This window comes from Parasteatoda tepidariorum, chromosome 2, assembly GCF_982258835.1.
Source record: "Parasteatoda tepidariorum strain Cologne lab strain chromosome 2, Ptep-v5.0, whole genome shotgun sequence".
In the NCBI taxonomy this organism is placed as follows: domain Eukaryota; kingdom Metazoa; phylum Arthropoda; class Arachnida; order Araneae; family Theridiidae; genus Parasteatoda; species Parasteatoda tepidariorum.
In genome coordinates, this window is record NC_141756.1 from 78606352 (window position 1) to 78631809 (window position 25458).

The window sequence follows — 25458 nt, forward strand, 5'->3', positions numbered from 1 at the left end:
ACTACCACGACACTAATCTCATACAAGACATTAATATTTAAAGGAAAGTAATACAGAAAAAGTGGCCAAGTGTATAATCAGCATGCAAAGATTTTAACAGATAAAATAACCAATTTCAAGAAATTAAAAAGCCAGAGAACTATGTGCTAAAAATTATTCTAAAACAGCATGATTCTCTTTTTAGTGAAAGGTAAGAGGCACTTGATACAGAAGCACTGCTTTGAAATTTTAATTTTAGAAATTAAAAATAGTATTCATATTTAAATTCTGCTTTAACGCAAGTTTGTACTCATCATGAGTCATTAAATAAAGTATCCTACAATAGGACTTTGTGCTGCACAGTAAGAGAACACTGCAGAAGTGTTAAAATTTAATGAAATATTATTTCTCACAAATCAAATGATAACAAAATAAAAAGAAAATAATAGCAAATACTTAAATCTTAGTGATATAAAAATGTATTTAATAAAAATACCATAATATAATGCACAAATAATTTAATAAGTACAATTCTTAATGAGGAAATAGAAACATTAAAATTCAAAAAATCATGAAAAACCAATATTTCAGGGTAAAAAAAAGGGCATGCAAGACTAAATGTAATTAATTAAAATATAAAGTCTCAGTACTTTTAAGCATAGAAATCATAATTGGTAAATGAAGAAACTAGTAAAATAAAGGTTTGTAAAATATATAGTTTTAATTCAAATTTTTATAAAAAACACCTTGTAATGTAACACTTAAATAAACTAACCAAACATTGTAACATTTAAATAAACATATTTCAAACTATAAAAAAGAAGGAGTATTCATAATAAAATAAGTGCACATAAATAAGTACTATAGGAACCAACTAAAATGATAATATAAATTAAAAGATAGTAAAACCTGTATTAACCATGAGATAAGAATTCGAAAGTACAACAAAGAATGATTAAAATATATTTACATGTAAAACTTGTTAAAAAAAAGAAAAAAGAAAAAAAAAAAACGTGTCTGTAACTGAATAATTTCATGAGTCAAATCAAATTTTGCACTTAATGTGCAATACATATGGTTTTAATACAAGATGTTAGAAAGTAAAACAGCTCAATAGATGCAAGAAAATAAATAAATAAATAGATAAATCTAAGACCTTTTTCAGTATTCTTAACGTTTATCTTTATTCTTAACGTTTATCATTATTCTTAACGTTTTAACATTAAATAAATGTAATTTTTAATTTTTAATGTTAAAATATTATTAAGAATAGTATTGTTAAACATTAAATAAATTTAATTTTAAAATCTATCTATCTTAATTCTAAGATATAATTAAAACTTTCCGATATTTTTGGGTCAAATAAAATTGGTATATAAAAAATTTAAAGCTACTTGAAGAATAAAAGATTTTCCAACACTTACTTAAACATTAAATAAGGTATAAAATCGAAGCAGAGCAATGTAGAATAAATCACAAAAAAAGGTACAATAATTTACATACACTATAGGCTTGGTTCTAGAAACATTAAATAAGAACCTTGCTAAGTATCTAACCACCGAAAGTCTTTGGTATTTAGACGCTGAGGAAGGTTGTTTATAAACCGAAACTATAATGTCCATTTCTACACTTTTATTTGTGCTTCATTCATATTTTTTTGCATCAATTTTACTCTACATAGTTTAAGTGTATACTGTCCTATTTTTTATAAACAAGTTGTAAGGAAATGAAATCAAGAAGTAACAAATATAAGAATTACTATTTCTTATATAAAAAATTTGATTATAAAGAAAGGTCATATTTTTGGAGTTTTATTTCTAAAAACAATACAATAAATTTAATTATCTGTATTAAATACCATGAATTATTATTCTTTTAAAGAATATTTCAGTAATAATACTTCAAAATTTGAACTGATTTTAGATAATTTAAACTTTGAGAGGAGGAAAAATATATCAATTTTTTTTACTAACCTGTGTTTGAAGCCTTGTCAAACCTCTTATCCATAGTATCTGACCTGTTCTTTTCACATCTTGAGATAGAGAGCCACTGCTGCCATCTTCAACCAGAGAAACATTACCTGCCATTTCTTCTGGAGGTCCAGAGCCCCAGGTGAATGTCTTCGGTATTCGTTTCGTAGGAATGGTAGTAATAAGCTGTCCCCACACTAATGTTCCACATCCCAAAAATATACACCAAAGCCATTGGTCAATGGTAAGAGCAGCAGTAGAGAAGGCATAGCTACCAAACTGGATGATGATGACCTGGTGGACAGAGACAATTTTTATCAATATACCAATCAAATATCATTCTAATAAATTAAAATTTATTTAAAATTACTTTAAAACATTAATTGAATTCAAAATGAACAATAAAAATAAATAATAAAATGAATTTAAACAATCTTATGCTAAAATGTTTAAATTAACTAATATACAATGATATTATTATATATATATATCAATGATAATATTCAATAAATAAACGATTATTCAATGAAATATATCTTTCAAAGCCCAAAAACCAAAAATTCAACCAATTCGTTTTGTAGATTCAATTAAGTACCAGGTATTTTGATACTTACAAATAGTTTTTAACAACCATTTATTAAAAATGTCCTGACTATAGTTAAAGTATGCTAACAGTGCTTACATGTCAGCATTTTTAACTAAATGAATAAAATCTTAAGGACAAAATATGCATTAAATAAATTTAATATGCAATGGTCTAAGTCAAGAAACTGTTTCTGGAAATACAAGTTATGTAGAAGATTATAGTAAGATTAAGGATCTTTTGGTAGTAGATGGTATGTTTGATTTTTACCTTCTTTGCTTCGAGCAAATACAGAAGTTGAAAATTAATGCTTAAACATTAAATAATGCCTGGTTTTGCAGCATTTGCCCACATGAAAACTTTACAACAAATTAGCTTATTTATACAGAAACACGAATGATGATAATTGTCCAAGTCACCTGCACTTCAAAGAAACAAGATAGCTAAATTATGTTGTACAAGAGAGAGAAAAAGAAACCCAAAATAAAAAAAAGCAATTTTCATTTTTAATAACTTTTGATCTCATAATTGATTTTTATGCATTGTGGTTTGAAAAGACCACCTAGATAAATAGGTAATATAGACAATAATTTAGATAACCAAATAACACATTAAAATAGTTTTTACGAATGAATATATTTATTTATTTTGTGGTTTGGATTTCTAACTATCAATTCAAATTTATTTTTTTTCACCCTGTCCTTCACCAATCAAAAAAGGTTTCAAAGGGTGGATTAAACTCATGTGGTTGGACTGTTTTGAAAATAACTTAAAAACATTGGAAACCACTGGCTATAAAACAAAGAGTCACTTGGAATCCATTTCAGGTTGTTGCACCACTGAGTAAGAAAAATAATATTTGCTCTCTATAGATTGATTATAGGAAATATAGACCCTAGCTATTTCATATAAATCAAAACCTCAAAGCAATTTTAACCTTATCAATTTGAGTTGTGATTAATTTGATTAAAAATCGAAACAATCCAAATAATTTTTAACTTTTAAAAAAAGTTTTCTTAATACATACTAATAAAAAGTAAATTATCAGTTTCTATAAAAGGAGAAGTTTAGAAATTTTCATCATAGTTGTGTGAGGGCAAACAGCAAGTTCATTCATTTTTCCCCCCATCAGAGTTGAGGAATCTTAAGTAGAAAAATAACTGTTAAGGTAGTATGATATTCATATTATACACTAGTCATGGGGTTACCTTGTTTCACAAGTAATATCAGCGACAGAATGCTTAGTGATTATATGTCACTAAGATCTGCTTTTCACAAGCCTTTCGAGATCCATTTCCGTACTAGAGATGAATGGCTTAATTCTCCTCTTTGGCTTAAAAGCAAATGTCTTATATGGTACACTGATGGTTTAAGGCTAGGTCTCAAATCAGGAGCAGGAATTTATTGCTCCAATAATGGTTCCAAACTTCACTTCTCCCTTAGGGAGTTATGCCACTGTTTTTCAGGCTGAGATCTATGCCATTATCTTGTGCTGCAAGATATGCTTAGACAGAGGATATCAAAGTATGACTATCCGCATCTGTTCTGTCAGGCTGCTCTCCTATCACTGTCAAGGTGTAAATTCACCTCTTTGCTAGTGTGGGAATGCTTCTCGGTCCTTTGTGACACATCTACCCATAACAGGGTATACCTACATTGGGTACCTGGACATATAGGTATTCCTGGAAATGAGTTAGCGCGGGCTGGCTCCAAGGCAATTTTTGGGGCCCTGAACCAGCCCTGAGAATTTCTCCCCTCTCTTTCAGGGCATCTATATTCAAGCTCTACAGCAAAATTGCCCATGAGCAATGGCGCGACACAGACGGTCAGAGACAAGCTAAGGAGCTGAATCGTGACTGTAACCGTGCACGTCAAAAAGCGCATCTAAAGCTAAACAGAAACAGCTTGAGGAAGATCATTGGTCTTCTCACTGGTCACTGCATCCTCAGGAGAAACCTATATGGGTATTGAAACTAATATTCTTTGCAGAGGTTGTCATCTTGAAGACGAGATATCACGACCTACACTTTGCGATTGTGAGGTCTATTCTGTTCAAAGATTTGATCATTTAGAGCAACATTATATTAAGGCCTGGGAACTGCAAGATGTTCTTGTAAGGTGTTTGCTGAATTTTATTTCAGCTATAGGGCTTTCTTGCTAATCATGATTTAGGGTTTGGTTACAATAGACCTCTGGACGATGTGCCCTGCTCTTGGAGCTGTCAAACTAAGTCTAACTTCATTATTTGTGTTGGCATCTCTCTGAAAATTTTGTGCACGATTTTACATGCAAGCACAATGCAAAAATATATGCTAATCAAAATTAATCTGACAGTAATAAGATAACTAATCAGATAAAGATGACAAATTTCAATGATAAAAAAAGCTTTTTTGGAAATATTAAAACCTAAGGTTTTCCCCCCCACCTGAAAAAACCTGTGCTATAGATTTATAAATGATAACTGAAATTTTTTCTACACTCTGCTATACTGTTTCTCTTTTTATGGAAGGACTAGAGGGGGGGGGGATTGAATATTTTCTACACAAGCAAGCAAAGGATTTTGTCTCACATATTTTTGCACACTGAATCAAACCAGACACAAATCAATAAGATCAGAAGTTGCAAGAGTGTTTATACGCTGCAAAAAAAGTACCATTTTTGATTTGAACTTATTTATACATGTGACATTGCTATCTCACGGATACACTAGACAAGTAAGTCATTGTTTACTGCTCACTTTCTCAAGCAGTTGAATAAAACCAAATTAAGAGTCAAATGGACAACCTCCTTCAAATGTTCCCCCATAGGTGAACAAAACAGCAGATAGGAGAGCTTTCAAGTACATATCATTTATAAGAATATGAAAAACAAAACCCTGTTTACTAATTTTTCTGAAAAAAAGCCTAATTTTACTAGACTATCAATTATTGATAAAGAAAAGAACTTACCTGTGCTACTGTAGTAATAATTAAAATGCTGTAGAAAATTGGGTTTGTAAATAAACCTTCAAAAATATTTCGTTCACCATGGATTTTTCTGGCATTAATCTCATTGAAAAGAGTCATCATAACAAAGGTATTAAATATAATAGTAAAATGTTCAGATGGCTTTGTTCGAAGGGTTTCACCCATGCCAGAATCGATATCAAATATTTTATCACCTGAAAGATACAAAACACAATTACGTAGGGTAATACCTAAAAGTGTAAGAACATTTTTAGATATAAAAGTTGTAAGTAATAAAAACTGTCATAATTTCAAATACAAAAGCTATAATAATGAAATAATCTATTTTACAATCAATTAACTTTAATGGTGAACTTCTGATTTTGGACTTAGCATGAAGTGCACCTTAAAAAAAATGGACAAATATCAAAATGTACTAGAAAGAAGCTAGCACAAAATATGCCTCTTCAATAAGAAATCAATATGAAAATTTGCTTAGTTTTCTTTAAAAACAAATAATCAATTCTCACTTGTTATTTTCTTTATAACGCATTATTCATAACAGTAGTTTATAGAATCAAATGTTATGTCTATTTTCTTGCTTGCATACTTTGAGCTATGTCCATTTTCTAAAACATGCACTTTAAGCTATGTTCAGAAAAAAAAAGTTTACTGAAATTTGTACTTTTGCTAATACACAATGAGTTTCAGCTCATTCGCTTTCAAAACAGTTTTATCTATTTCTGACAGATTATTTTTCGTTTAATAATACAATTACACTAGCGGATACAAGCTTCAACCTTTCCTTATTTTAACCAAAAACTGTTTAAAAAAATGAAAAAATCAACATATTGAATTTATAATTGTTAACATATTGTAATTATTTAATTTTTGAAATTGAAATTTTTGAATTTAATATTAAAAAAACTAAATTTATACATTATTGTGCACCAAATCATTCATTTAATAAACAAAAAATTAAATAGAACAAGCAAGACTTTCCTAAATAAGGATATTGGTTATAGAAAATAGCAAAATTCTTTCATTGCAATCTTCATTTAAATATCAATTTACCTTTATCGACTAAAATGTGCAAAAATGTTTGAAAAATAAAAAGTTTCTTTAAAATATTTTTATGAAACAAATTAAAGCTAGCTTTTGAACAACTATGTGCAATTATAAAGTCTCTTTGATCGCTGAGTAAACTGCACACATTACTTATTTTGCTTTGTTGGAATAGAAATTATCATCAACAATTAATGACATTTATCAACAAATATATTATGCTCATTATTACAGCAAGAATTTATTGCAACTTTTTTTAATATTTACAGTTGATTATATATTGCAATTTCCATCAATATTTGCACTTCAAAAGTAGTTAAAATAATCATACAGCAATTACTGATGTAAATAACAAAAAAGTTCACAGGAAAGAAAGAATCACTTTCTTTTATCATAAATGTTTCAGTATAAATGGTCTTACCAGCAAATAAAAGAGTAAATATAACAGCCAATTGATAAACAGCATGACCTAATATATTTTTCATCATTGTTCTTGATATTAAAGGTTTTGATCGTCCATAAGGCTTTCTTAAAAGGAGATCTGGTGTAGGCATTTCAGTTGCAAGAGCAAGGGAAGCAAGGGTGTCCATTATGAGGTTAACCCATAACATCTGTACAGCTTTCAATGGACTATCCTGAAAATAGTCATGAAAAACTTCAATAACAATTCTTTTTAATTCATATAAATTAATATTAATCAGTACAAGGCCGGTTCATGCAGATTTTAAGTGTAAGCAAAAATATTTGCACCCTCATACATTAAGGATAATAATAAATATGGACAGGGTAAAATAAATTTTATTCATTATTTTAAAAATAAGTCAAAGTCCAAATTTTATTTATTAATTTTTCATATAAAAATGCAGTGCAAACTACTTAATAAGTCAAAGTCTACAAATTTTATTTATTTATTTTTCATATAAAAATAAAGTGCAAACTACTTATATATCCTATTATAAATTTGATTAAAAAGAAATATTCCTTCCTAAGCAATTTTAGAAGAGCAATCAAAATATTAGATTGTATTAATTTTTACTTAATATCTAATAAATATATAAAAATGTAAATATTACATATTTACATTTTTATCTACTTATCATTTATGTCTGATATTCTCAAATGAAAAGAAAGTACGTACAATTAAAAATCTTGCTTTTTTATATTTTGAAATTATTTTATTAGATAAAAATAAGTTTGATGATAAGGTACGAAATTTTGTTTTGCTTCATATTTTAACATGCCAAAATACAAAACATGAACAAAATATAACAAAAAATCCAAAATTGTTCAAATGTACACACATTGGATTATTCAGACAGATTTTTCATTCAAAAGTTTACATTACAGATAGACAAGTTTTCATAACAGCAAACTAACATTATTAATATACATGTATAAATTATTAACTGATTAGAATGATAAGGATTATAAGCATACCTCGATTGCACAGGCTCCTACAAAAGCAACAATAACGGCAACAACATTTACAGTAAGTTGAAACTGGAGAAATTTTGCAATACTATCATAAACATTTCGCCCCCACATAACTGCTTTAACTATGCTTGTAAAATTATCATCTGTTAGAATAATATCAGATGCCTCTTTGGCCACATCAGTCCCAGCAATACCCTGAAAAATAAAGTTATTTAAACATTTGCTAACACGTAAAACAATATTTTCTAACAGAAAGAAACAATGTAATTATTTATAACTTTCACTTGACTATGAGAATTTTATTGGCTAGATAACTTTTATAAATATTTTGTTTGGGAGCATATTTTAAATTTTTAAGCTTTAATTTACTTACTTTTGTCTCTTTGCTAAGATCTGAATAAATAGTCAGAATATAATTTATATAGTATGTTTAAATTTTGTAATGTGACCAAACTCACATTCATTAGTATCAAAATATAAAAAAATAGCCAAAATAAAGTTTACATTAAAAAAAAAATTTTTTTTTCATTTTATACACTTGGTTTAACTTACTAAAAAAACAAATTTTCTCTGCAAAATATTTTTTTCCATGAATTCTAACCTAGAAATACGCTGGTTTAAAAGAGTACTTCTATATAAGCTACAAAATTGCTTTAGCATCATAAACAATTATGTTAGTGAACATAAATAAAAAATGTAAAGATAAACGTTATTTACACCAGCACTAGATAGCATGGCTTTTATTAATTTGTTTTCAGTATATTTTTATATTTAGCATATTTAGCATTAACCCTCTGTTTGCTTTATTTGTAGACAGAAATCACTTAAAAAAAAATTTTTTTTTTTGCAAGTTTATTGAATTATGATCAAATTCATCACAATCTGAGCAGCAGTCCAAAAAATCTAACACTATCATTATTAAAACTTAAATTTTCAGAATCTGATAAAATCATCAGGAATATACACTCTGTCAATAGCTGAACGTTACCTAGTAGCCATTTCTGATTAGAAAAGGTGGTACACGCAATGAAGAAGAGCGATAAATACCAAGTACCTTTAAATGCCACAATTTAGTAGATGACTAACGGCATCTGTTGGTCAAAACCTAAATTAAACATCTAATACTGTATACAATTTATTTCACTGGTTAAACGGTCAAAAGGTGGGATGCAACTTTTGCTCCATTTCAGATGCCCGTGAAAGTTGCAGAATGTGCTGCCAAATTGATTTTAAAAAGTTACAAATTTGTGTAACTAAAAGAAACTATTGAGTGATTTTATCCTATGATAACAAAATGACTTTTGGGGAAAATAGGGATTTGGGAACCCTGATACTCTTTCTTTCGATAAAAAAAGTGCAATTATTTATTTCTGACAAAATTTATATTTTACTTCTGAAACAATTGTAAGTATCATTTTTAAAATAAGAATAAAACTGTAAAGTGAAGCAGATTAGATGAAAAAACTATTCAAGGTAATTAAAGGTGCTGACACTTAAACAATTAAATGTTTAACAATTCTAAATTAATTTTGAAGAATCCAAAATGCCACGGCAATAAAAGTCTAATGCATTAGTTTAGCACATATACAAAAAGAACACTTTTTAAAAGCTCCTCTTTCCCTGAGAAAGCCAAATTTTAGGAGTTAAATGATTTTATCCTTCTCAGAATGCAGATGGTTCATAAAAGCATTAAGTAATTGATGTATGCCTTCAGTTCTAATGCTGAGATTGACAGTTCAATATTTTAACCTTGATCCAGTTTCATAACCTTTAAATTTATTATTCACTTATAATGCAAACACTAAAGGAATATTTTCAGCCCAATAAATAACTATATTTGTTTCCCCTTTTGTATGCTTTTTCCTTATTTCTCTTTTTTTCACGTAAAAATATTTTCAAAATGCAAAAGAGCTTTAAATGCTATATGTCTTGTGATAAGCCTAGAATCAATAATCAGCAATAAAACATAATAGGCAATTCTTTTACATAATATCTTTTGATGATATTTTATGCATAACTTTTAAGTCTCATAGAATTTTTGCCACCACCTTGTTGCTGCAAGCGCAATGTAACGGAATGATTCAAGAAATTTATCATAAAATGCTAAATAATGCTGAATTTAAGAAAACAGGTAGTCAACACAGTAAATCAATCTACTTCCAAAATTGGGCTCCTGCAAACCTAAAGGTTGTTTAATAACTCGTGATATCGATACACTGTTTACAGCTAACTTCCCAAAATTATCAATAATTTTCAGGTAAACAGACTTTCCATTAAATATAAATTTACAAAAAAAAATCACAATGGCTTTTGAATGAATTTTATAGAAAAGGCAGACACCTTTAGTCAAAAGATTATTTTTCCTGAAAATGAAGCTTACCATTGCAAAACCCACATCTGCTTTCTTAAGTGCTGGACCATCATTTGTCCCATCTCCAGTCACAGCCACTACTTCCCTGTTTGGATTTAATTTACTATCAATAATGCCTTTCACTAAAGTATATTTATCTTGAGGGGAGGATCTTGCTAGAACTCTCAGTCTAGGCCAAACTTTATCAAATAAATTTTGCTGAAACTAGAAAAAAATTTAATTTATTAAATACTATTGAGAAAATAAATTCAAATAACAGACCACATTAATAATGTTTAAAAAAATTACAAATAATTCAAAACTGCGCTCGTAACACATTCACAATTTAAAGATATCCATTTTAGCAAATTTTGTCATGTACAAAATTATGTACAGTAAAAAAAAATTATGCTATCATCTTCTATTCTGACTATTATCACAGTTGCACAAATTATAAATCTTAATAGAATAGAAAAAACACAATACAAACTAAATTATATAATAAAAAAGTGCAGTGAGCACTGTAGGACATACAAAATGTTATGACTTGAATAGCATTAAACGTTCAGTAACTGAGAGGTTACCTATGAAAAACATATTTACCTAATTTGTCTTTCTGCATATTAATTATATAGTTTGTATAGAAATCTGCTAATTTAAAGGCTCAGTTCACCCCCTATCAGTAAATAAGCTCTAAGAAAAGAATAAAACACACGCTTTTTAGAGGACTATATTCGAGATTGTTCTAAAAAGTGCAATAACACACGAGATATAATTGTACAAGATATTATTGTAGAAGATAACAAATAAACAACAAAAATAAAAAATGTAAAATTTTGCTACTTTTTTAAAAAATTCTTTTAAATTATATTTTCTTACAGAAGGTGCATGCTACATAACCACTGATTAACAAATTCAGATTACAGTAAAGAAATTAAATTTTTTAGTTTAAGCTCGGTAAACATTAGAATTTTGCTTTGACATAGACTTAGAAACTGAAACTCAAATATGCCAATGAACATATGATATAATATTTTTAACCAAATAAGCAGATTTAATGATTAATCCTTTATTTCAGTTGCAACTTAATTAACTGGCAAAATACAATTACTTTTCAGTAAATTTACTAAATGTTTCACAAATAAATTACATATTATGAAGTATTTCATTTTCCATGACAAATAATAAGAGCAAATTCATTATAATCTAACAGAAGGAAGCATTATATAAACAAAGGCCTTTCTTTTTAATTTAGTAAGGATAATTCAGAATAAAATCTAAAAAGACCAATTTCAAACTCATTGAAATGTCAATTATTCCTTATTTTTTACTCTATCTTGATTCTGTCTCTTTGTCTTGATGTCTTATGTAAACATGGGAGCAAAAATTTCTCAATTTGCTTTTAGAGTAGAAAAAATCTCATCCTAATCAGCTCCAAACAATGTTATTTTAAAATTTAAAAAAAAAACATCGGGTACAAAAAATAATTTTTAGTACCCCATGTATCAATATTATCTTACACATTCAAAACATTGGGTAAAATTGAGTAATTAAAAGTGGCGGAAAATAATACATACTTCACCATCACTATCTCTTATCCTCTTATTGAATTCTTTACCATCTAATACTAAAAAATCATCTCCAGGTCTGATGATACCACACTTCAAAGCAATGGAACGAGCTGTATTTATATTGTCTCCTGTTACCATACGCACAGTTATACCAGACTTTTGACATTTTTTAATAGCATCTGGTACCTGCAAAATTATAATTTTTTATTACATTTAAAATATAAATGTGTTGCCAATTTATTACAAAATGAAAATTACAGCATACAAAATGAAGTCATTAAGACTTGAAATTTAAGTTAATATTTTAGAAATGGTGCTTTTAGGTTAGCTGGACACAAATCCCACATTATTTTTTTGGCATTAATTCCTATTTATTGAAAAATGCACAGTGAAAAGTTCTTGGAATTCTTTAGAGCTAACACTTGGCTATTCAAACGAATTGCACTTGAATCTAAGCTAGCCACCCTGGATATTTTTAACAGTTATTAACAGTATTTAACAGTAACTAATGATTGCTAAACAGAAAGAAATTTTTTTTTTTTTTTTCATTTACCTTAAGTAAATGTATCAACAAAAATACTCTAAATAGCAAGTAATTCTCTTAAGGGATACTTTACAACTAAGTAGGAAAAACAATTTCAATTATTTTGTTCAACATTAAATAAAAAATAGTTCATAAAACAGTTGCAACACTATAGTTTCTGAGCTTAAGAACTTAATTAAAACAGCAAAATCAGAATATTTCAAATTCAAATTTTTAAATTGTGATTCAAATAAACAAAAATGGGATCTTGTAAATAATATTATTGGTAATCAGAGCAAATCACTTACTTTACCTGATATTTTAAACGACTATGAATCTTCTGATCAATTCAATAAATCATTTGCAAATGCCTACAGTACCTCAAACCCAAATTCAAACAGTTTGCAAATATATATTTCACCAAGTTTAACCTCGTTTGTTTTCCTAGAATTGAATGATTGTGAAGTACTTCACTTAATAAATTCTCTTTCTAATAAAAACTCCTTTGACTATGACGGTATTAATGTAAAATTAATTAAACTATTTGCTCTCAATAATATAAATTTTATAACTAATTTCATCAATACCTCAATCAAGTCATCCATATTTCCAACTTCTTTAAAAAGAGCAACCATAACTCCTATTTTTAAAACCGGCGATAAAAATTGCTTATCAAACTATAGACCAATTTCAATATTACCTGTTTTTTCCAAAATCATTGAAAAAGCTCTAGCTGATAAAATGTACAATTATTTAAAACATACAAATTTTTTCTCTGTTAATCAACATGGATTTATTAAAGGCAAAAGTACAGAAAAAGCTCTTTTGGAATTTTCAAAATTTATTCATAATAGTATTGCTGAAAATAAGATAACAATAGCTATATTTCTTGATATATCAAAAGCTTTCGATAATGTCAATCACAATCTTTTAATTAAAAAATTAGAATTTGCTGGTTTCAGAGGAATTATGTTAAATTGGTTTATTTCATATCTTTCAAACAGAGAACATAGAGTTAAAATCCGAAGTAATTTTAGTAATTATATTTTTTCAAACCGTGGTGTTCCACAAGGATCTATTCTAGGACCCTTATTATTTATTATATTCATCAATGACTTTTGTCAACTCAAACTTTTTGGTAAGATAATAACATATGCTGATGATTCCGTAATTTTGTATTCTTGCACTGATTTAAATCAACTAATTTTTCAAATTGAATCTGATTTACGCATAATTTCAAAATGGTTTACAATAAATGACTTAAATTTAAATCTAAATAAAACTAAATATATTTATTTCAGTTTAAGAAAATCAGAATTTAACTTAAATTTAAAATTTCACTCTCTCTCCTGCAAAAGTACTAATGAAAATTGTCAATGCTATATTCTACAATCTGTAAATAATATCAAATATTTAGGACTATATATCGATTCTAATTTAAAATGGAAAACACATATTAACAATTTAGTTAAAAAATTGCGTTTCGTTTTAGTTAAATTTTATCACCTTAAGAATAAAATTCATTTTAATTTTGTGAAAGCACTCTATTACTCCTGGTTTTATTCTTTAATTAATTATGGTGCAATAATATATGGCGGTGAATATAAAACTAATTTACTTCCCTTAATCTCAGTTCAGAATAAATGCTTCAAGATTATTAATTCTCTAAATATAAATAATTCAAGTGTAACTACTACCAATATATATACAAGAATTAACCTATTACCATTTCGCCATAATGTATTTTTTCGTATTTTACTCTATTTACACAACAATAAATTAATATGCAAATTAAAAACTAATGTGTCTGAAAGGAGACCAACTGAAATGTATGAGATTCCCCTCTTTACAAAAGAAATTTCACAAAAACAGTTTTTTTACTTAGCACCTAAATTATATAATAAATTACCATTTCAGTTGCAAAACATCAAAATATATTCTTCTTTTAAGCGTGCTTTATTTCAATTTGTGATGAACATTGACGATTTAGATCTCTATTTTTCACTTTAAAGGAAGCATTTGATTTTTTATACCAGTCTTGTGCCAATCCAAATGAATTTCTTATGTTACCTTTGTTATTTTTTTTTTATATATATATATAGTTTCATGCATTTTTTTTGTTTTCTATTATTACAGTGTTCAACAATATATGACGTCTTATGATGAGCAAAATAATTTATGATTGTAATACCCCCCCCCCTTTTTTTTTTTTTTTTAAATTTCTATTTTAAATTTATTGTATTACTTTTCTTTGTCGCCTGGACAGGATTTTCCTCTTGACGACGAATATATATTCTTTGTATTTATGTGTTTTGTTCTCAATAAAGTTATATTTGTTTGCTTAAAATATAGTTATAATAGTTAAATAAATTAGAGCCTAGATTGCAAACTATTATACTGGTCTAATAAACTTGTGTTTCTTTAAATGGAAATGAATATGCATCAATTAGAAATCACAGAATATAAATTAATATTTTAAAAGTATGGATTAATTCTTAGAAAAATTAGCTCTGGCATTCTCCCAACTTTATTGCTTTTCTGTTGTACAAACTGATGCTTTTCCTTTAACATTATAGACTAGAAATATAAGGCACAAAAGAAAACCAAAATTACTTAGTATATATTCTTAGTATCTAATGAAGACTGTGCAAGACTAAGTCAAGTGGAAAAAAAATGTATACAAAAGTTTGGTATAATTCCTTAACAACAAAATACTAGGAAATATATTGTATAATTCAATGGAAATAATCTATCAGAGGGCATAATTCAGTTTAAACACTATTTATAAATTTACAACTTAAACCCATTTAGCAGTTTGTTTTTATAGAGAAAAGAAGACTGAAATTACATAGTAGTAAGTCAGGGTGCGTAGCTAAATTTTTCAACAAAAAATAAGCATCTTTGAAGTGCTTTTTAACACTAGATTGCCTAAGGATGTCATTTTGACTGCTTTTAATTTCAATTAGAAAAGCAATGATGTATACAATGACAAAATTTCTTAGAATTTTGTGACTTTTTGAACAACATATAATTTTTTTTATTGTTAATATTTACTAATAACTTGTTACATAACAGTAAATAATATAAAAAATGTTAAAAATTAATTTTAAACAAATTTATTGACGCATTCACAATCTAGTCATTTTGACTGCTTTTCGGCAATATAGATATATACTAATTTTCCGTCTTTCTAGTGTTAAGCACTCAAAAAACATTTTTAAGCACTATATACTAACAAAATGAAAAATAATTTTCAAAGACTTTACATGATCATGATAAAATAACCAGTTTCTGTCAAAAACTCTTTTCTTGATTATATTAGCCATTATAAAAAGAACAAGAGGTTCTGGGTTCAATATCAGACAGTGAAAAATGAAGCCTTAAATAGAGAATATCTTCAAAAAGCAGCAGAGTTGCACATGAGAGTGCAAAAATCTCACTTAACCCAGTTAATTCACGATTCATAATAATATTGCGCTAAAATATTTATAAAACTACGCGGAAATAATACTATAACTATAAATTAATTAACTAATTATAAAACTACAGATGAAATAACTGTCAAAAAAGGATAAAAAGTCATTAAGATTTTCCATAAAGTTTGCACAAATAAAGCGTTCTGTAATCAAAAATCGTGATTTCAGAAACTGCGAGAAATTGGGTAGCAAAAACAACAGAAAAGTATTTGGATTCACGATGAAATCGGCACACACGAAGAGCGCCAAAAGTGATAACTAAAATTCGAAATTAGTATACGGTAATTATGATGTATTAAAAATATTGGGATTTTCAGAACTATGCTTAAATCCGTAGCATTAACCATCGAAAAACTTCATTGATTGTAATCAGGTGTGTCAAAAACATATTATTTATTATTTTTTGAATTTAATTATTATTTAAAAATTTTGTTCAGATTGCGGCCGCAGGCAGCATTTAGCCCATGGGCAGCAGGTTGTGCACCCATACTTTATTGTTAATTTCTTTTTAAAAAATATATTTGTACTATGACCTAAAGGTGGCTCATTTACTTTATTCTTATTATAAGATTCTCAATTTAAACAAATATTAATTTTCAATTTAATCAATTAAATAAAACTTACTTCTGGTCTTACAGGATCCTCAATACCAACAATACACAAGCATGTTAGCTCGGATACTATCATATTTTCCTCCTCCCAATCAGGCTCTGACATAATTTGAATTTGATTATTAGCATTAGGAGAAAATAAATAGTCTTTATAAGCAATGGCTATGGTTCTTAGTCCATCACTAGCCATAGGCTCAATGACAGTCTTTATTAATCTATCTCTCTCTTCTTTACTAAACCTATCTATCCGTCCATCTTTACCAAATATATGTACACATCTAGAAAAGAATAAGAACAATAATTAACACTGAATTATGTAAAGCAGGGAGAAGTTTTAAAATAATAATAAATAACAAAGGAAAAGAATTTAAAACATAAGAATATTGAGAAGAGGAAAACACAAGAATAGTACTAAAGATATAAATCATTTGCAGCAAAAATTATAAATAGAACTTTTATACTTAATTTTTAGAACATTTATGAACTTCAAGACTCCACTCAACTTTATTAGGTACTTAGATTGCTGATTTACAACAAGTTTAATTGGTGACCGTACTGAGGTGAAGGGATGTGATAAGCATGCCAAATATAAGGCACAGGGATGACTTTGGTTAAAAACGAAAAAAGCTCTAAACAGGAATCCAAAATATGATATCTGCAAAACTTAAATGATCTTTAAGCCTAGCATTTTTCTATAACGTTGCAAAAAATATATTAAGAAACAAAAATCAAAGAATTTCTTGATAAAATTGCTTTTTATAAAATTATACTTAATATAAGATTTAAAGGGATAAAAAAAGATATAATACCTCAAACAATACATAAGACTAGTTGACAAGGACACCACTAAATATCTGAGTTTTTCTAAAAAACCTACGTTTACAGATTTTCATTCAATTAGGCAAGTACCTCAAAATACTTGACTTTGGTGATCGGACGAGAACTGTTATATTCATCATGGTATGGCTGCTGACTCCACAAAATACTTAATATTTTTACAGTTTTCTTAATATGATGATAATGATAGTTCAAACTAATGTCAGATTTTCATGCAAAATTCAGTGAGTAATGCTAGTATTCACTGAATGTATAAAATTGAGTAAAATACTATTGTAACTGCATCATTTAAAGTTCATGATAACCTGCTTAGTAATTTAAATAAACTATTTTTTTTTTTTGAAAAAAATCTTTGATTTAAATCAATTTACAAACAAAAGAAATAAAAAAAAAGATTTTTTTCTTTTTTTACTAAACAAAATTTAACAAAAAAAATTGGATTTTTTTTTTCTTGGTTAAATTAATTTGTTCAGTTGAATAAATTGAAGTCATTTAGGATGATTAGGAATGACTGGAACTTGTCAATTAACTAGCTCGAGGGTATAATGTGTTTCTCACAGTTAGTAAAGGGAAAACTATAAAATGTTAATTCATACATACTTGAGATCTAAATATAGAATAAGAAAAGAGAAAGTTAATAATTAAGTGTGAGAAAGCGTTTAATTTTGAACAATAAATTCAGATTTAGATGAAGGAATAACAAAAAATTATGTATATATATACATATATACAGTCGAACTCGTTTATAACGAGCTCGGATTTACCAAGGGAAACGAGAATATTTGGTTGGATCAATGTTAAGTCCATGGAACAGAAGTCGCTTTTAACGAGCAATATTTTTCTGTCTTGCAATCTTTTTTTCTAAATGATAAGAAATGGGCTCGAAATAAATAAAAAAAACGCGAACTGAAACTTCAAAGTAAGCTAACAAACTACTATTTTAAATATGTAGATTAATGAAAAAAATAAATGTTTTGGTAAGAATCTTTTCCTTTATTTTTCTTTCCGTTTATTGCTTCTTTAAGACTGTAGCGCAACTAGAAATTTTTTGCTGGTTGGGAGGGGGGGATAGTTGTCATTAAATTAAGAAAAGTATTTAATTAAATTAATTAAAGTGAGTAAGTATTAATTAAATTTTATGTAAACTCAATAATTTGACCTCCCAACCCCCCCCCCTCTTCTGGTTGCACGCCTGCCTTAAGGACCCATTTATTACGAGCACTCGGATTTAACGAGTACATGTTACGGTCCCTTTGTGCTCGTTATAAACGAGTTCGACTGTATATATATATACACACACACATATATATATATATATAGCATTTTAACACAAAACATTTTTCGAAATACATAGCTGCTGCCAACTTTTCTGTTTGGCAATAGCTATATACAGTGGAACCCCGATTTTACGGTGTCCGTTTCGTACGTTATCCCGCTTCTTACGTCATTTTCTGCTGATCCGTGAAAATTGTCTATACCGATAATGTTAAAAAATCCCGGATTTTGTGTTACTCCTTTTATGAAAATCCCGTTTGATGCGTTTTTCTACAAACAGATCAAATTTTTTTTTTATTCTATTCGAAATGGTTTTACTCATTTTTCCGTGCTAGCATACCAAATGAGATTTTCAGTCGGTTTTGTTTGAGTTTGAAAGCTATAGCATTTTTTCTCATTTTCGAAACCTCAGTCATCGTGTTCTTTTCTCGAAAGAAGATGTCGAAACTAAAATGCTTTTCTCTGGCCGAAAAGGCTGAAATCATCTAAAAAGCTAAAGAATTTCATGGCACTAAACTTGCTAAATCTTTGGGTATTGCTTATTCAACTTTACAAATGATTTTAAAGCAAGAAGCTTCAGCAGAACTAACCGCTGAAAAACTCGGAAAATATGCCAAGAAGAGAAAAACCCTTTAAACATCTCCGTATGCAGGGCCGTCTTTAAACTATTTGAGGCCCTGGGCACATTAGGATCATGGGGCCCCTATGACCTTGAGAAAACACTATTTAGTTACAATAGATAAAGAAAGACAAACAAGGTTCTAAATTTATTTTTATTTAGTTACTAGCTATAAAAAAATAGGAAATATAAAAAATAATCTACAAAAGTAACTCGCTTAACTTAAAATCCTTAGATTAATTCTATGTTGATTGCAAAGGTACCCTTCTAGATTTAAGATGAGCAAAATCGTTAATCACTTCTTCAAAATCTATGGTATTGAGAATATCACATTCTATGGACATCAGCGACAAACTATTTAATCTCTCTTGAAGCATTGTACTTCTTAATTCATTTTTTATTCGTTTCAATTTGGAGAAGGAGCGTTCTCCGTTGCAGTTAGTTACCATCATGCTTAAAAATATTCTCAATGCAATTTCTACGTTAGGAAATGTGTCTTCAATTTTGTTTTGCTTTAATAGATTATATACTTCCTGTACACTGTTAGATGCTTCATTTTCACTCTGAACATTTATTAAGTATTCTTTTAAATGTTGACATTCTATTTCTAACTCTTTTTCATTTACATCTTCGTGATAGATTTGAGAAAATTCTTTGCATCCTTGTCGTATCTCTTCGGAATTCAGAGTTTTTAAGTGAAAAAATAAACTAAAACGTTGACTGACGATCTCATATGAACTTTGTCGCTGTTTTAGATGAACACTCAAGGTATCGATTATTGGGAGAAAGGTTTCTACGTTGAATCGCTCTTTTCCATTCAATTGGACTGATGGCGCAGAGCCATCAAAAAAACTCTGCCGTGAGCTTCTACGTCTTGTTCTTTGAGATAGATCCTTGTAGTCAGATTCTGGGTTATTTTCTTTGGCAGATGATTCGAAGTTATCAAATTTATCCCTGAGGTTAGTAATAAAATCATAAAGTGAAGTCAACAAATTGGTTGCAACGTCCAGTGTTATTGTTTCTTTCTGAAGATAATTACTTGTTTTGTCTATTCTTTCCAATATAGTGCTCCAGATTTCCGTCAGTATAATAAATTCTAGATTTCCCATTTTTCTAGACAGACTAAGGGCTTCGTCTCTTGTTTCTCGTGCCTGTTCAGTATCGTTTGCGATGGTGATTAAAGCTTCTAATATTCTTTTATAACCCCCATGCAAAGCACTTACTGCATCAGCTCGGGCTGACCATCTGGTTTGTGAAAGACTCTTAACAACTTTTTTTGAACCTAAATGTTCTGTTAACATATTCCATCTGTGGGTAGAGCCCGAAAAAAAGTTGTACACTTTCTGAACTATTTCAAAAAACTGTGATGCCTCCGGTACACACCCAGCAGCATGGACACCTACCAAGTTTAGTGAATGTCCTGCACATGGTATAAAGGTGGCAAATTCACATTTTTCCTTGATTCTTGTTTGTAGACCACTATACTTTCCCGACATATTTGAAGCATTGTCGTAGCTTTGTCCTCTGCAATCTTTTATGGGAATATCATGTATCTCTAAAAAATTTAAGATGGTCTCCACTAAATACTTAGATTTATGTTCTTTAATAGGTATAAATTTCAAAAACCTTTCAACAGGAACACAGTCTTTTACGTATCGAATGATGAAAGTTAGCTGGTCAATATGAGACAGATCGGGCGTACTGTCAACGCTTATGGAAAAATATTTTGCTGATTTAACTTCATTTATAATTTTTTTTAGAACCTGTTTTCCCATTACTTCAATAAACTCATTACAGATATTTGCTGATAAATAAGAAATGTTACCCTTTCCAGGATTCCCAAATTTTTTTAAGTGATCTGCAAGAAATGGATCAAATTCACTCAATAATTCCACACAACCCAAATAATTTCCATTGTTTGGAGATCCTAGGATTTCATTGTCGCCGCGAAATGGAAGCCCTCTCGATGCCAAAAATTTTACAACAGCTACAATCCGTTTAAGTACGTTTCTCCAGTAATCCACTTCCTTTTGATGTTGAGATAATAAGTCTATATCTACTCTACCAACCGCTTTACTTCGTGCCAGATAAGTCATCATAGATTGCTTATGCGCTGGGCTATTTTCATGTGTTAAAATTATGTGATTAATATGCTTCCAATCATTACATCCATTCCGAGAGCAAAGATTAACATCAGTTGGGTTAAATAAGCAGCATGAAAAACAAAATACAGAGCATTTGGAAGGCGAATACAGCAACCATTTTCTTTCGACGCTTTCATTGTTCTTTAATTTGCGAATAAATAATGCTTTGTTGAAATATCTCGTTACTAATTTATTACCATCTTTGTATGTTCTGGATGCCTCGGAAAAGTCAGAATCTTTATTTTGAAAATATACTGGTCCCTTACGAATTAAAATTTCGCGATTTATTTCAACAAACTTTTCGTGAAAATAATCGGCGGGATCGTGCGATATTAATTCTTCTGTGTTGGAAAACTGCTGTTCAATTGACACAGTTGGAGTTGTCGGTTTTAGTGAAGTCACTGAAGTCGTTGCACTTTCGTCGTAGGAATAGTCGCTTTCTGATTCAATCTCTTTTTCAAAATTGGAACATGAAGGTTTAGAAATTCCCGCAATTTGTAATTGAGCTGAGTCATCATGTGGAACATTTATGAGTTGATTGCTACTTACAGAAGTTTCTCCAGTAGTAGTAGTAAAATATGATGTTAATTTTGGTAACTTTTCAATTACTTCTTTCTGATGTAGAGCTTTTTTCCTTTTTTCAGATCCACTAGGATATGACCGTTTCGACATTTTATATTATAATTCACTATTTAATTAATTTTATAACGAAAATATTCGCTAACACAAAACAGACAAAACGACGATTTAATCAAACAATACTATTTTTTTTATCAGAGCTCGAGCACAGTCAGTAACAAACTAACAACTACAAACAAAACAAACGCCACAACATCGCAGACAAATACTTGAAGGGAATTCCCGTTCGTCAAGTCAAACGACGATCGGGAATCGGGAATTCCCCTTTTTTGTCTTTGGTATTACGAATGACGTTCGAATAGGTTTCTTTAAGACATAAACCACACCGCATCAAATAATTCTTTTTTTAATTTAATAATTTTTTTTAAAATTGTATTCTTATACTTACATATAGGTATTTAAATTAACCTAAACATACTAATATCAGAAAAACTCATTTTTGAGAGAGAGTGGAGTATTATACCCTGTTTATTTATTAGTTTGATCTTTCTTTTTGACAGATGTCAAATCTGAAATCGATATAACTTTGCAACGACGAACAATATCTTCTTATTTTAATAATATTAAAAATTGATAATAATCATAAGAATAGACACACAACATAAAAGTACCTGTTAAGGACTCAAGCATTTTCCGAAAGTCTTAAGTGGTTTTTATTGCTTCGAGGTAAAATTTAAATAGAAAAACTGAAAACAATGGTTTCTTACCTACCCAATGTTTTTATGTCTAGTGCAATAAAATTGATTGACGAATGAATTTATTTATTTTGAATAGTTTAAAACATACATACAGCCACATATTTAGCCAACACATTTTTTACACCAATAGATATTTTCTGTTTCCCATCACTGACCCATCTGTCAAAAAGTTCAAGCTATGTTGTACAAGGTATAGCTATCCGCATGCGGCAAACTAAAGCTAATATAATAAGCGTAGGTATTGTAGTAAGTCATTATCATCAGATTTTTCAAAATTAATGTTTTTCGGTAATAATGTATCGGTTATCATTTGGTAATCTGGCAGGTACTAGGGGGCCCCATTCGATCGCGGGGCCCTGGGCACGTGCCCATAGTGCCCAGTGGGGAAGAGGGGCCTGTCCGTATGATGAGTTAGAAAACATTTTAATGAACTGGTTCAAGGAAGCCAGAGCAGCAAAGATTCTTATAAATGGATCCATCCTGAGAGAAAAGGCGCTTGAAATTGCTGAAAGGCTTAAACTCCAAGGCTTCAGTGCATCAAATGGCTGGATCGATCGATTAAAAAAAAAGGAACAATTTATGCTTCAAATCTATCTGTTGCGAATCCGATAGTGTGGATATGACAATTGTGTAACAGTGGAAAGAAGAAACTCTGCCAAATTTATTAAAGGGCTATAATCCAAGTGACATATTTAATGCGGACGAAACGGGATTGATTTTCAACCTATTGCCAAACAAGACATTGACAATTAAAGGTGAAAATTGCCATGGAGGAAAGCTTTCAAAAATGGGTTCTACTGTTTTGCTCTGTGCAAATGCCGATGGAAGCCAAAAGTTGACACCTCTTGTGATCGGTAGATCAGAGAAACCACGGTGTTTCAAAAATATCAAAAGTTTTTCTACCGATTACACTTCAAACAAAAAAGCATGGATAAAACAAGCATTACTTAAAAATTTTGGATAAAAAAATGAATAAAACTGGAAAAACTGGATAAGAAAATGAATTTTCAAAAGCGCAACATAATTTTATTCCTAGACCAATGCACTGCTCATTTAAACTTTAAATTGAAAAACGTGCCAACAGCTGATCAAGCGATACAAAGTATAAAACTCTAAAACAATTTTTACTTGCAAATGTAAATCAAGAAGCAAATTTGCAAAAAAATTGTTAGTATTGAACGAGCTGTATACGAAATTGTAGCTAGAAACGAAAAGCAAGTAAAGATTACTCATTTTTTCCATTAGTTTAACTGGTAGGTGTCAATTTTTAAAAATGTGCATAGATTTTTCTTGACCCCGATTTTACGTTATTCCGCTTCGAACGTTTTTTATCGCCAGTCCGACAGAAAACGTAAAATCGGGGTTTCACTGTATTGATATAGTTCTTAATTTCCTTACTTCTGCAAAACCATTTCAGATGCTCCTTTGTTAAAAACTCTAAATCCTCCTTCAATTTGAACCACAGTACTCATTGATTTTCTTACAGAATTAAAAGTATAAACTTTGTGCAATTTTTCCTCGGGAATATCATCTCTGACTGTCTGATAATCCTTCCCCATGTCCTGCACAAATTGCAGAAGTGCACATTCAGTTTTGTTCCCCACTTGCTTTGGAAGTTCACCAGGATTGTCAGGAGGCTGCAATATTAAATTTTTAAATTACAATAATAATGTGTACATGTTGAAATCAATTTTGAATATAACTGTGTATTCAAATAAAATAAATGTGCTTGAATTTCTTTTATTAAACAGTTTCAGTTTTAAGTGCTCATAGATTAGGTGTTCTAAGATTAAATTATGCAGTGATCTAAAATTAATGTAGCATCATTTTATGTTAGATCTTCTGTTTCTTAGGGCAGTTTCATTGTTCCAAAATTTTACTAAGATTAATTTAAATAAAAACATTTAAATGCTTATAAATTCATTGGATAGGTGGTTTTTAGTATTCCAGCATATCATTTTGGTGATTACAAGAAAAAGTTATTTTCATTATATTTTCTCAAACAATTTTTAAATCAAACCTGTTATTTTTATTTGAATCTGTTATTTTGTTTGAATCCCTTAATTCATCAAACAAAACACATTCACAAATTTAAACGACGTTCATAATTTAATAATATGGTTGAAAAGGTAATGGGTACAATTTACTAATTTAGTGACATAATCACTGATATTCATTTAAAATTGTGCTTTAGGATTACAAATTAAATAAATTTTGTATCATAGCTAACCTATTATATGCAGGAAACTTAACATACTTACAATAACTTTTGAGGTGTAAGCACTATTAATTGCAATTCCTGTCACTAGTAAATCAGAAATAGATGAGGGTAAATTTTGATACCTTGGCAGAGATGATTTATAATGAGTTCCTGAAAGTAATGAATCCAATTAAACATCTCTCTATACTGAGAAATAAGCATCACCACTTTTTGGGTGTTTTACTTTATGTTTTGTTTTACTACTCTTAGAAGTTATACAGCAATTTAAAACTTTGAACATGTTTAAAGAAATCTTGTTAGGCCAAAAATGAGAAATAATAATTTGAAGATGAAACCCTCGTTCCTAAGTTAGTCTATTAGATATATATACATATCTGTTAAAGTGTGCCCATTGGGTCTCTTATTCAGCTAGATTGTGAGACGGTCAGCAGATTAGCAATATGTTTTTTTTTCTTCAATTATTTTTATTTTCTTTCAGAACTTCGTAAGAATGGCTTAAATGGGATCACCAGCAGATA

At 29.1% G+C, this 25458-nt stretch overlaps 1 protein-coding gene across 17 annotated transcripts in view; it reads right to left on the bottom strand.

The window, feature by feature from the left end:
- The window catches only part of LOC107436424 (plasma membrane calcium-transporting ATPase 2), a 180370-nt gene that overhangs the window by 7615 nt on the left and 147297 nt on the right, over positions 1-25458 (bottom strand). For all 17 annotated transcript variants that reach the window (XM_087157571.1, XM_087157562.1, XM_087157572.1 and 14 more), the window contains 9 exons: positions 24981-25090; positions 24118-24356; positions 16521-16785; positions 11904-12083; positions 10357-10551; positions 7980-8171; positions 6964-7177; positions 5481-5692; positions 1953-2243 (listed from right to left, as the gene is read on the bottom strand). In XM_087157571.1, the coding sequence (XP_087013697.1) occupies positions 1953-2243; positions 5481-5692; positions 6964-7177; positions 7980-8171; positions 10357-10551; positions 11904-12083; positions 16521-16785; positions 24118-24356; positions 24981-25090 (1898 nt within the window). The remainder of the gene's footprint in view (positions 1-1952; positions 2244-5480; positions 5693-6963; positions 7178-7979; positions 8172-10356; positions 10552-11903; positions 12084-16520; positions 16786-24117; positions 24357-24980; positions 25091-25458) is intronic.